The sequence below is a fragment of the Danio aesculapii genome, chromosome 16, assembly GCF_903798145.1.
Source record: "Danio aesculapii chromosome 16, fDanAes4.1, whole genome shotgun sequence".
Taxonomy (NCBI): domain Eukaryota; kingdom Metazoa; phylum Chordata; class Actinopteri; order Cypriniformes; family Danionidae; genus Danio; species Danio aesculapii.
Window position 1 is genome coordinate 33,059,004 of NC_079450.1, and position 13,037 is coordinate 33,072,040.

General features: G+C 37.3%; 1 protein-coding gene across 3 annotated transcripts in view; it reads left to right on the plus strand.

The window, feature by feature from the left end:
• Nucleotides 1–13,037, plus strand: part of shc1 (SHC (Src homology 2 domain containing) transforming protein 1) — a 76,985-nt gene that overhangs the window by 18,009 nt on the left and 45,939 nt on the right. Inside the window, exon 2 of one of the 3 annotated variants that reach the window (XM_056475798.1) lies at nt 12,162–12,203. The exons of the other annotated variants lie outside the window; for them this stretch is intronic. Coding sequence (XP_056331773.1) covers nt 12,192–12,203 — 12 coding nt within the window. The 5' untranslated portion in view covers nt 12,162–12,191. The remainder of the gene's footprint in view (nt 1–12,161; nt 12,204–13,037) is intronic. 3 annotated transcript variants of the gene reach the window in all.

Here is a 13,037-nt window from a genome sequence, read left to right on the forward strand (position 1 = left end):
CGTTAAGGTAATTTATTAACATTAATTGTCATGTGGCACATCTGGGTTGCTTCACACCATTTTAACAAAAAGACTTAAAGTTTTTCTGTCCTTCATGACAAGTTATGTAATTTGTGAAGTTGACCAATAGGAGCACAGCTTTCAAACATGGTGAACAATGGAATGGGTGCTGATAAAAGTTTTGCCATGGTGGAAAAGGTTTGTGGACAACCACTTCTGAAAAAAAAATGCCTCTTTCGTTTCTTGGTTTGGTTGTTTATCCTATTGCAATGCACAATTTGACATGTTTCTTGTCTACAACAAGAATTTAGTAGTTAAAAAATTGCATACTCAGACACAGTTGCTACTTTAAAGTCACCATGAAACAGAAGGCCTTGAAATGAGGAAAAAAAATAGAGTGGTACAGGATTTTGTCTTGGAGCCGATTGGATTGTTGGAAGATGGGTGCTGCTAGCAAAATGAAGGAAGATTGAAGAATGGATGAAGGCGGAGCAGAAATGAGAGGCGCCCTTATTGCCCCGCACTAAAGGCATTCCATGTGACCAGAAGTGAAGAAAAAATCATTTCGAGAGGGCAGGGGAGGTTATGGTATTTGATAGATTATGAGGGCAAAATCATTTTTTACATTTTGATTCAGTGCTGACAAATAATCAGTTAGTCAATAGTTTAACTGGACTGAAAAGTCTTCATCGTAGACACTTAAATTGAACTGCCTAAGCTTGATCTGAATAACTGTTTTTAAATGGATTGGAAGGAGTGGTTTTCTAATTCAATCGAGGGGACACAGAAACACTTCATTAAAACTGAAACTGGGAAGTACTGCACAAAAGCAATGACAAAAAAGGCTTAATTACATAATGATGTGTGGAATGAGCTGTGGTTTTTGTAGAATGAAGTGTCATAAATGACTATCATGTAATGCTGAAATTCTCCTTCCATTTGTGAAGTAGAGCAGAACAATGTCACATCAGTCCTCTCAACCACAGACAGCTTGTTTTGGCTACTGGAACGGGCAGTTGTACTGCTTGATAAATATAAGTAACATGACACAAAGCTTCATGTGCTTGTCTCCTAATTAGGACTAGAAATACATAAATATTGAGTCTGCTGTTTAAAACAGAATCAATGGTAGGAAAAATAGTGTGGGGAACTGTTTATTTGTACAGTGTGTGCATTTCAAAAGGTCAAATACAGTTTGAATCTTGTTGCAAATCAAGTAAACACTATGAACAGATTTAACAGTCAGAACAATTTCATTCCAGTTAAAATAAAATGTCCATGTAAATGTTGTCTGTGACAAAAATATTGTTCGGAAGCAGTCATAATGAAGGTTACCTGCCAATAACCAATAAATTAGGCAATAGGCATATATTTGCATTACGACTTCAGATACATCTACACTACCTGACAAAAGTCTTGTCATCGATCTGCATGCCAGTCATCACATACTGCAGAAGACCTATTAGAACACGCATGGCCCCAAGATTTTCATAGAAATCAGTCAAGTTTGGTAAAGGAAAAATAATGGTTTGGGGTTCCATTCAGTATGGGGGCGTGCAAGAGATCTGCAGAGTGGATGGCAACATCAACAGCCTGAGGTATCAAGACATTTGTGCTGCCCATTACATTACAAACCACAGGAGAGGGCAAATTCTTCAGCAAGATAGCACTCCTTCTCATACTTCAGCCTCCACATCAAAGTTTCTGAAAGCAAAGATGTTCAAGGTGCTCCAGGATTGGCCATCCCAGTCACTAGAGATGAACATTATTGAGCATGTCTGGGGTAAGATGAAAGAGGAGGCACTGAAGATGAATCCAAAGAATCTTGATAAACTCTGGGATCCTGCAGGAAAGCTTTCTTTGCTATTCCAGATGACTTTATTAATAAGTTGTTTGAGTCATTGCAGAGATGTATGAAGTCATACCCAATATTAATTATTTTTCCACAGCACCATGACTTTATATTCTATACTGTACATTATTTCTGTTAAGTGACAAAGTCAGCAAAGTCAGATCTTACTGTCCAAATTAAATAAATAAAAATCAAGCCATGATCATATTTTATTTTGGTAAAATAAGCGTAATCTAGAGGCCTGTGCCTTTCATATAAGCCACTTCTGATACCAAATGATCAACTAGAAGTCAAGTTATTATTTGTTGTTCCTAGAACTTGAATAGGTGACCAGAATTTTGTCAGGTAGTGTATGTAGGTTTTTTTTGTTTGCATTCAACTATTTCTTGTATTTTATGCATTCAAGTCTTTCTTTTATGTTATGCCATTATGGGCTTTTGTAATTTTCTTTTCTTCTACGTTTCTTGAAGGAAAAATGAAAAAGAAGAACCGCATTTTAAAACAATTTTTGTGTTCTCTGAAATTGATTGGTGAAGAGAAAAAACGAGTTATTATTCATTTCTTGGTATTTTTGAAGTCTAGTTTCTGCCGCAAGTATGGAAGTGAAAGTGGAAATTGGTTCAAGGAAGCGGCAATACTGTGCGTTTCAGCTGGATGAACTGCGGTAGTACTGGAGAAAAAGAGAGAAAGAGAAACAGACCAAAAATAGAAAGCTCACACTTTTGCAGTCTAGCAGCCTGAGTAATTGCTAATCTAATGTCCATTTAGAAAATCCAGCAGCACAATCCCACAATTCATTCCATCACTGTTTTAATCTTGTAGCCTTATTTATGGTGTCACGTAGCGTAGCCGCGAATTGACAAATGTGTAGTATTTATCTTGCCACTGCGTGACAGCACAAATCAGGGAAGTATTGTCTGTTTTTAAGGGGTGGGGGTTTACCGATAGCTCTGGTATGTTTTTAAAGCTGTGTTTCAAGATAGCGCACAGAATACCTGTGTATGCTTAAGGTGGGCTTTTCATATGGTAAACATACTTGAGAGAATCAAAGTTCTCATAAGACCAATGTGAAACCACATAAGTAAATTCTGAACCTTTCATGTTGTTTTCCCGCATGAGTTGAAAATCTTTTGTTCCGTTATTGTAGATCTTAACAGTCATGATTCGCACAAGTGTCCCAGTGTTCCCATGGTTCATCAGAGGTCATTCACTAGTCACAAGTTCAGGTTTGGTCAGTATGGAAACTTTTAAAGCCCAAAGTGGGGTATCACTGTAACATACTTTCAGTATTTTGTGCGTCTGGCTGTTTAATCAAAAGCGATATTCATGTGCATTTTGGCGGTAAAACCGGTTCTGTAATCAGCTGTAAATCTCCAGAAGGAGTTTTTAGATGGAGCAGCATTTACAATGCAGAGCCATAGTTCACTGACCAGCTACGCAAAAGATCAAGGAAGATTTAATTGATGCAATACTGAAAGCTTTTGCAACACTTTTCACTCTCAGTGAACTTGTCTCGTTCAGGTAGGGAGGAGACGAGAACTCAATTTCAGTAACTCAAAAATGGGTTTATTAGTAATAAAAATTAATCAAAAAGGCAATATAGAGGGGGGTAAACATAACTAAAACACAAAAACAAACTTGGCTGGGCTAGCAGGGAAGAGCATAGGCTGGACATAACAGGACAAGGTAGTAATCGACGACTGGCACAGAACAGCAGACATGGGGAGACTATAAAGAAGAAATAATTAACAAACAAACAGGTGAACATAATAAATTAATAATGGGTTAACAAGGAGGGTGGGACTGGGCAATAGACAGGAGAGCACATGACACAAAGAACACTGCAGGCACAGGACATCAACATGACATCATATTGACGTACCCCAACATACCCCCAAAGTCATGGGGACGTTGGATTCTGTTTGGAAGTCAGAACCCAACGCCAGGCCGACGTCAATGTCCAATGTCCAACCTAAAATCAACCAAATATCAACGTCTAATCATGTTACACCTTTACGTTGTGTGGACGTTACCACTATGACATCTATCAGACGTTAGATTTTGGTCACTTTCAAACATAACCTAAAATTAACCAAATATCAACGTAATTTGATGTCGTTATTGAATGTCAAAATAACATTGTCCTTAGACGCTGGATAGACATTGAATTTTAGTCACCTGACGTTATCATCTAAATCTAACCTAATATTAATGTCTTATGATGTTGTGTGCCTGCTGGGAAACAATATAAGCCATGTACTCACATAAAACGAGACTAGAACACGCAGCCAATGAGAGAACTCACTAAATGTTCACAAAACAACACTAAAGCACATACCCACAGTGTAAACATCGAGCTACATGCTCATACAACACCAACATAAAGAAAACACAAGACACGAGCACATGATAAATGAAAACACCTTACCGTGCGCTCACATGCGGCATGCATGTTTCCGATCCCAGCGCCAACCTAAACCAACTAGACTGAAGCGCTGAGAACGAAAAAACCATGCCGCAAACAAAACAAACACACCAGGATGAGAGCGCATTTCCCGAGCACGCCCGAACCTCAGCAGCCAATATGGCATTCAGATAATGACAAGGACAGACAATGACAAGAAATGTGAGTGCTCGACTCGAGAAAACTCGAACCGAGCACAACATACTAGACAAGACAGTACTAGTGTCTGGACACTAAACAAAGACAAGAATTAACAAGACCGAAGTGGCTGAATCCTGACAGAACTGTACATTTGTTTTGTTTTTACTCCTGATTCACACTATAACTTCAGTCGAGTGTTTCAAATAAATAACTATATACAATGATTTCTTAGTTCTTAGTTGAATCAATAAAACTAGTTAAATTCCAGACCATCTTCTTTGTGTTGTATTTTTCAGTTTCCGCATGGAAGGAGGAGATTTACTAGTGATCACAGAGCCGTGTTTCCATGACAAGATGTGCATAAGAATCACAGCTTTTACTGAGTTGTGATCTCAATTTCATCTCAAATATACACACAGCTCTAGTATTCTGTGTCAGTAGCAGTGAAGGTTTTCTGTACCAAAGCAAAATTTAAAACACATACCAACTGAACAACATACTTTTTTTTATTAATGAAATTGAAAGGCATTAACAGTTTACACGGTTATACGAGTCGTTTTAAAAAAATATTTTAAATTGTGACCTTAAAACTTCTGTAATGAAGTCTACTTTTTGTCAATAAGCACACAGTGGCAAACTAAAATGTTTCAGAATAATCTGCTGTTCATGCTCGTATAGGTGGATTTTAAAAGAACCTTTAAATGTAAAATATTTTTATTAGACTACCTTTGAAGCGTAGGGTTGGCTGTTTCTGTATCTGATTGTTTGTGTTAGTTCGATTAGTACTGCACATTTCAGTGTAGAATAGAACTGCGAATAAACACACGAGCACTACTTATGCTGGTTATAGTATATTGTGGCTTTCCGCCTTTCTATCAAGAAGGGGATTTAGAGCTGCTGCATCAGTGTCTGTGCAACTGTGCAGCTTTTGGGTTCTCTGTTCTATGGGTAGTTAAAATCTGGTATTGTATCTATTTTATTTTATTTTATTTAGTACCAACTTAGTACCGAAGTATCAGGTCTTGTGGTAACATTAGCCCAAAATGTACTTTTTTAATGTGGATGTTCACAGGAATTCAAATCCTTTAAAAATGTACAGTATTTCATAGCATGCTCAGACATGAGTAAAAAGATTACATTAATTTCAATACATGAGCCTTTTCTCTCCAAATGTTTGGTGAGCAGTAATTTGTTGTTATTCTAGTTCCATCTTTTCTGATTCTAAAACAACTGTCGGAATCCAATTTGATAAACAAAGTCCTTGTGGACAATTGAAGTAGTGTTAAAACAATTCAAAGCTCTTGTCTGACCTGCATGTGCATTGTGTGCTTAGTTATATAAATCAAATGTGTTCGTTTCAGAGCCATGTATGGCCTTCTGTGTCTGAAATATTGCAATGTGGTGTAATTCAGTTCAGTCGTCTGGTCAACCCTGTTATTATGAGTCTTGCCAGGAAAAAAAATGCAGGCTATGTTGAGCCTCTGTCCACTCCTAAAAAGAGAAGTGCAAACACGCACACCTTCCTCTGTTATCAACAGTCCACCTCAGGCTGATGCAGAGCTATGGACCTGTGGGACCTGCAAGACAAGTTGCTTGTCACTGCCGGCTTATTAAAGTTTTAAATTTACAATTGCCGTTTTATTTTTAGCTTGTCCTTTCGGATTAGTTTAGTTTTGGTTGGTTTCACTCTGCGGATGTTTCGTTTTTAGATGGTGTTTTTCAGTTTGTTGTTATTAATAACCGATGTGCAGTTATTTGGATGGCAGTTTCGCAGGGCTGTCTTTTGTTGAAATGTTTTAACCTTGTCCAATTTTGACCACTACCCGAAGTTGTCGAAAATAAATTCAATTGGTTTGCTTTAATAGTAAAATGTGTTTGAACCTTACATGTGTTTGTTATCATAGTTACACAAATGAGAACCGTTATTGTGCCAAAACTAGATATTTATGCTACTAGGTGTATATTCTCATGAAACAGAAAAAACTAAATAAAATAAATTAAAAAGAGGGGTGTAGATGAAAAGTGTTCAACACCAGGGTGGACAGACTTGGCCTTCTAGCTAATTAGGTGTTAAATTGCATGTTACATGTTAGGGCTGTACGATATTGGAAAAAAATTCCAATGCAAAATTTTAGTTCTCTGTGATTATATATTGCATTATAAATAAAATTTCACCAAATGACCTAAATAGCTCTATTTGCAGAAAACACCACCCAACCCGCTCCGAGCTGGGATCGAACCCGCAACTTTTCGCGTGGGAGTCAGTTGCTCTAACAAGGAGGCTAAAGACCATGGCCACTTTTCGCATGGGAGTCAGTTGCTCTAACAAGGAGGCTAAAGACCATTGCCTCTAGTGTCTGTCGCTAGAGCACCTTTAGAGGTCAGAGGATTAAGTTTTTTCTGCACAGCACTTGTGCACCTAGCTGGCCTCCGTTGCACTCACCCCCCTAAACCTCACTCCCATCCAGGTCCTACAGCACCCAACCCGCTCCGAGCTGGGATCGAACCGGCGACTTTTTACATGGAAGTCAGTTGCTCTAAGAAGTAGGCTAAAGACCATGGCCACTAGCGTCTGTCGCTAGATCACCTTTAGAGGTCAGAGGAGTAAGTTTTACCTGCACAGCACTTCACTAGCTGGCCTCCGTTACACAAAGTCTTCACTTTAGGTTGATTAGGATGATTTTGCAGGGGAGTGAAATATAAATACATTTTATTTAATTTATTGTGTAGATAAAATAAACAGACTATAGTCATAAAGTTATTAAGTGGTTTCTAGTCATTTATAAACTGTAATTTATACTTCTGCGTCAAGCGTATGCTCCGGGGCAGCCTATGCATGGTCACATAGCCCTCACCGTAGCTGACACTACTCATGTAACTACTCATCACAACGACATGTAGCACGAGTTCTGTGATTGGTCGGCTTGGTACCGATGATGAGCATGGGCGGTGCTGAGAGCCATCAGCCCGATGGAGCAAGTGTTTACAAATGTGGAGTTCCATGAAGGAGCTCCAGATGGAAACTGTTGTTTTGTGTTTACCTTATGATTAAAGTTGTTGCATGTCCAGTTCCCGCCTCTAAATGAGCAATGACCCTGTTTACACTAATACGTTTTAGTTTTGAAAACGTTGAAGAGACCATTTTGGTTTTATGCCAGAGTGTGTGTGCGGTCACAAGATGTGTGTTTTCAGTGGTGTAGTGTGGATTGAGACCTTTTCAGAAACATTAGTTGAAACACCGTGTGGACAAGGATCGTTTTCGTTCTAAAACACCGTTTTAAAACTAAAGCGTATGTAAACGGGGCCCTTGCTAGCGTTCAGAAAAAACAAAACGCAGGTGAAGAATCTCGAGACAGAGGAACATAAAATCCTACTGTCAGCTAGTGTTTTGGAAGTGGTATTGCAGAGCAACACAAACAGCAAGCAGAACTTTAAATGCATGACTTCCCGCAAAGCAGGCACTGTGGGTCATGCCGATCATTCAACACAGAAGTATAAATCAGCCTTAATCACAACTTAATGTGGCATATTTTGCAATGCGGACACACACATTGCGATATCGATGATCAAATGATATATTGTGCAGCCCTATTACATGTGAAGGAATATTATATTAGCTTTAATACACCATAAAAAATGCTGGGTTCCACACAATAGCTTCATGTTGTCCCAACACAAATCAATTAAGTGGATTGAACATAAAACAATTAAATTGTCCAAAAAAAAACCTTAAGAATTGTGTTTCATCTTATTTTGAATAAGTATCTTGATCAAGCAGCAATTATTTTTAGAGTTTATGAGGTGTTTTTTTGTTTTGCCCTTCAGCTCTGATGACATGATGTATGATAGTTTGAGGAACATCAGTGTAGATTTAGTTACAGGCCAAGTCTATGATAAGAGCAAAAGACAAAAAAAATAACATAGAGCATTGTTTATTGAATAATCTAAGTCGTCTAACCAATCCAGCAAGTGTTTATACACCGGAAGCAACAGCAATGGAAAATTACTGCATCACAGTGATATTACAGACCTGGAAATAGAGACATTCTTTTATCTCTTACTTCCAAACACAAGTTTCCACTTAATTCATAAGAGTACAACAATAAGGAAAAAGGCAAATAATAATAAAGTAATTATTATAGGAAAATAGTCATAATAAAGTATACAAATTATATAAAATAATACATAATCAAAACATTAACTAATAATCTATAACATGAAAACTATATAAATGACTAATGTTTCAAAATTATTATGAAAACACAAAACAAATGATCGATTGCTTTCTTGAAGCAACATACACACACACACACACACACACACACACTGCTGCAAGGACCTTCACATCCTTTGTTTGATTATGCAAAGGTAACTTAACCCTGCTCTTAGTTTTTATTTTAGCTTTTATCAGTCATAACACTGTGTTATTAAAATCTTGTCACAGTATGCCTGCCTTGGGGTTAAGGACTATATGCTGTAATAGTTGTGTAAGACAGAAGAAAACTGTGATGAGTATTTTTTGTTAGTCTGTGGGTGGATAGATCTTTACTAGTATTAGCTGCGTGCAATATGAGCTAGATTAGTAGCCACAAACCAGAACTCTTTCTGATGTTAATCCTGCATAAGTTACTATAGAGTCCAACGATTATCATTTAAAAATAAAGTGACACTTTAATATGTTTTTATTAATATCCGTACAATTATTCAAACAATTAACTTGTAACTGTGGTTAAATGAGTCTCTGTGCCTTACATCCTCTGCTCACACCTTTGCTAAAGTGTGAATGTGGTTTCAAAGTGCACCCACAGTGCCTTTTGAGATCCGTGTGCTTTGCAGAGAAGTATCAGTGATGAGCTGAAAAAAAATAATACAAAAACGCATTGTTAACAAAGTATCACAAAATGTTCCAGAGGAGTTGCTATTGGTAACTGACTACAGGAACACTTCTATTCTGGGTGTCTGCTTGAACAATGTTACCTGCTCTGATCAACTCCAGCAGGCTGGAACATGTGCGCCACTGTCACCCAGTTGAGTCTGCAGGCTACAGCAGACATACCCATTACCCGTCCTGCCGGGTCATTCCTTTCATTCCATGGTTTGTCTGAGCATGACCACAGACATTCTTCAATGTGCCTTTCTTTTTTTTTTTTTAGGGTGTGTTTTAATCTTGGATGCACATGCATGTGTGCATTATCAAACTATAATCAGAGGTGTTCCTTACTGCCAACTGAACTGTTTTAAATTTTTTCTAAGAATGTTTTTTGTGCTGGTACCATGGCCAGTTTAAGCCTATTATGGAATAAACAAGTGTGTCACTAAAAATAACAGAAGGTGGAAACATTTTTATAACGAGAGATTCATTTAATCATTTGTTCAAGCAATTCATTCAAAATGGCTGATTTATTTACAAACAAAGTCAGTGGCTGTGTCCGAAACCACCTACTGCTCAGTAGGTACTGCATTTGAATTTAAACGTACTACTTGGCCGTAGAAAAGTCCGTTCTATACAGTATGGATGTGAAAAGTATGATCATGGTCATGTGACCTACCTGCGTTAGTTGCGTGGCTTTACTCCCATTCATGAATTCGCTTGCAGGGCATCATGACATAGCGCAGCATGCGCACTTCAGAATCTCGCCGGAAGTAGTAAGTCATCCAGGTACTTCTCGCATACTGATTTTCTAATTCTGTGAATTTGGACATACTACTCGGCTCGCATACTGATTTTAGCGTATTGTATAGTATGGAAGTAAGCAGTTTTGGATGCAGCCAGTGATTGTCTTTATGAATAGTTCAGTGAATCAACTCAAATCATTTGTTTTAAAACTGATTTATTCAGGAAGATTGGCATCATATTGGGAAAACTGGACTTTTGTTTGGTCAATATTACTCAACAGTAGGGCTGCACAATTAAATGAAAAAAGATCATGATGTCGCCTCGACTCTACATAAGATCTTAATTCAGCTTTTCTACGATTCAGTCAAATATATTCTTTGGTCAGGAGGCAGCACAAGTCTTTATTGTTTTACATACGTTTCTCAGCAAAATGATCACCTGCAAATTGCAATAAAAATGTCACATACTGTGTTTATAAGGTATAATTCACCCAAAAAATGTCATCTCTGTCTTAATGTAATGATGTATTCGCATCCACGAAATCACACATGAGCTGACACACTGTTTACATTTGTTTACATTTGTTTACTACTGAGAGGTTGTTAGCATGCCTTCCAATGATGTCTATTTTATTGAACAGAACCTGCATAGGCTGTGAATAATGGGTAATTAAGTTGTAAATAATGTTCAGTTTGTTGTGCAGAGTGATCGTTTGAGAGTCGCGTGGGGAGTATGATTCGAATGCATGTTTGTTTGTTTTTTGTCTCCAAGTGATGACAGTCATGACATGAGCCACACTTGGCAGTGAAAGTGGAACCAAATATCGCATTTTAGAGTTATGATTACAACAAGCATTTAAAATGTTTTTCTTTTTTCTTTTATAGCAAACACAAAGTGTTGTTCATGCAAATAAATGTTTACTGGGTATAACTACTAGCCTATATAATGTTCAATATAATGCAAGAGAGAATCTGATAATGACATAGGTTTCATTTTATTAGTGAATAAAATGGTCGAATAGTGTTGTCAATGACAAATGACAAGCATATGTCTCAAACATAACAATTCAACTTTAAAATAGTTGTATTCTGATGTCATCCTTGTGAATTAACAACCAGGACACATTTAAAGTCTGTTCAAGTCCACCATTCCAAGTCTATATTCTGTAAAATGTAGCATTTCAGCCAACAGTAGACCTACACATAGGCCTAATATTATTGGTTTTTCACCATATGTTTGAGAAATAACTATAATAATGGCCTACTAATATTAACCTTTATTTAGTATCGTGAGAAAGTCTTGATCTTGATTTTAAGCCAAAAAATCGGGATTCTCATTTTAGCCAGAATCGTGCAGCCCTGCTTATCTGTATATTGTGTCTTATAATCTGGACCATTCCTTTGTTGCATGGGTGTATTTTTGGCGATTAGGTGAAAATCATTAGAATTTTAAAGAAAGATCATGTTCCATGAATATATTTTGTACATTTTCCAAAGTAAATATATCATAACTCAATCTTTAGTAAGTAATATTCAATGCTAAGCACTTCATTTAGACAACTTTAAATGTGATTTTCTCAATATTTAGATTTTTTTTTACCCTTCCAGATTTCAAATAGTTGTATCTCTGCAAAATATTGTCCTAGCCTTAATAAACCATACATCAATTGCACATTTATTTATTCAGCTTTCTGGTTTCTCAAACAGTTGTATTTTTTTGCATTGATAACAAGAATTATAGTCTCATTCTTCATTACATAGTAATTGCTTTTGTTATCTCAGTTAGATTTTACAAAGTAAACGACTCCATAAGTCAGCTCACACACTGGTAAAACAATTAGGATATTATCATAGCCTATAAGATCACACACCCCTACTTGCGAATTGCCTCAGTTGAATCCCTTATTCTGCCACAGGATATTTTTCTCCCATGTGCTAAAAGGATAAGCACATCTACCGCATAATCCTTGACTGAATCATACAAAATGTCTTGGGCTAATCAAAGACTCGCTGTGATTGGTGGCTTTGCTGATGTGTCATGTGATTTTTGTGTGAACATGCTAATATGCGTTTACATGCACTTTCTAGGAAGACTGACACACAAAAGAGTGTCTTCCAATGGAGTATGTGGTAAGCGTTCCCAAATATATGTACACCTGCACGTACATATCCCGAGGCATGGAGGCTGATAAAAAAAAAAAAAAAAGCCTGACGCATTTCGTCTACGTCTAAGTCAATGTTGAAGCCTGAAGGGTTAAATTACATGCTGTTACTCAGATTGAGACCAAACCAACATGAAATACACCCTTTACAATTGATATAAATTAAATATTTATGTTAAATTACCTTAATTTGAAGGCTGTGCCTAGATTTGCTAGACATTACAAGCCTTTTGCTGAATAATGCACTTTTGCAGCTTTTCTTGTAGGTAATTATTGTATTAAGAGTTAAAAAATAGGATTTGATTAGGTCTTGAGTGCTTATTTTTAATCTGTCTTGAGCCTGTAACATGGCAGCAATAGTTAGTCTAACAGTTTCAAAAGAGAACATCTATGAATATCTTTTACTGCGTTCCTTACATGCATGCGCACTGTGCTTTATACACAACGTTTCTGCAGGGAGTTGAAAATGTAGGTCATTAGATTTACCATAATGTCTGACTTGGTTATCTCACTTCTTGTCCTTCCGCTTAGAGATGCGCGCACTTTAGTGTGCGGCTTTCTAGGTGAAACACCTTCATGTTGTCGTTAATGAGAACCATCAGCCTCTATGCCTAGGGATTCACCCCCAACATGCACCAGGTGATGGGATGGGTGTCTGGATCTTCACTTTGCCCATGCGTTTTCCCCCTTACTCTTTTTTTCTTCTTCTTTCAGAGGTGTGAGTTTCTTTTCACTTTATCTCAACGTGTTAGAGATCTCGGGTCATGGCATCAGAATTGTAAATGAAAGCTGGGAGTTTGGG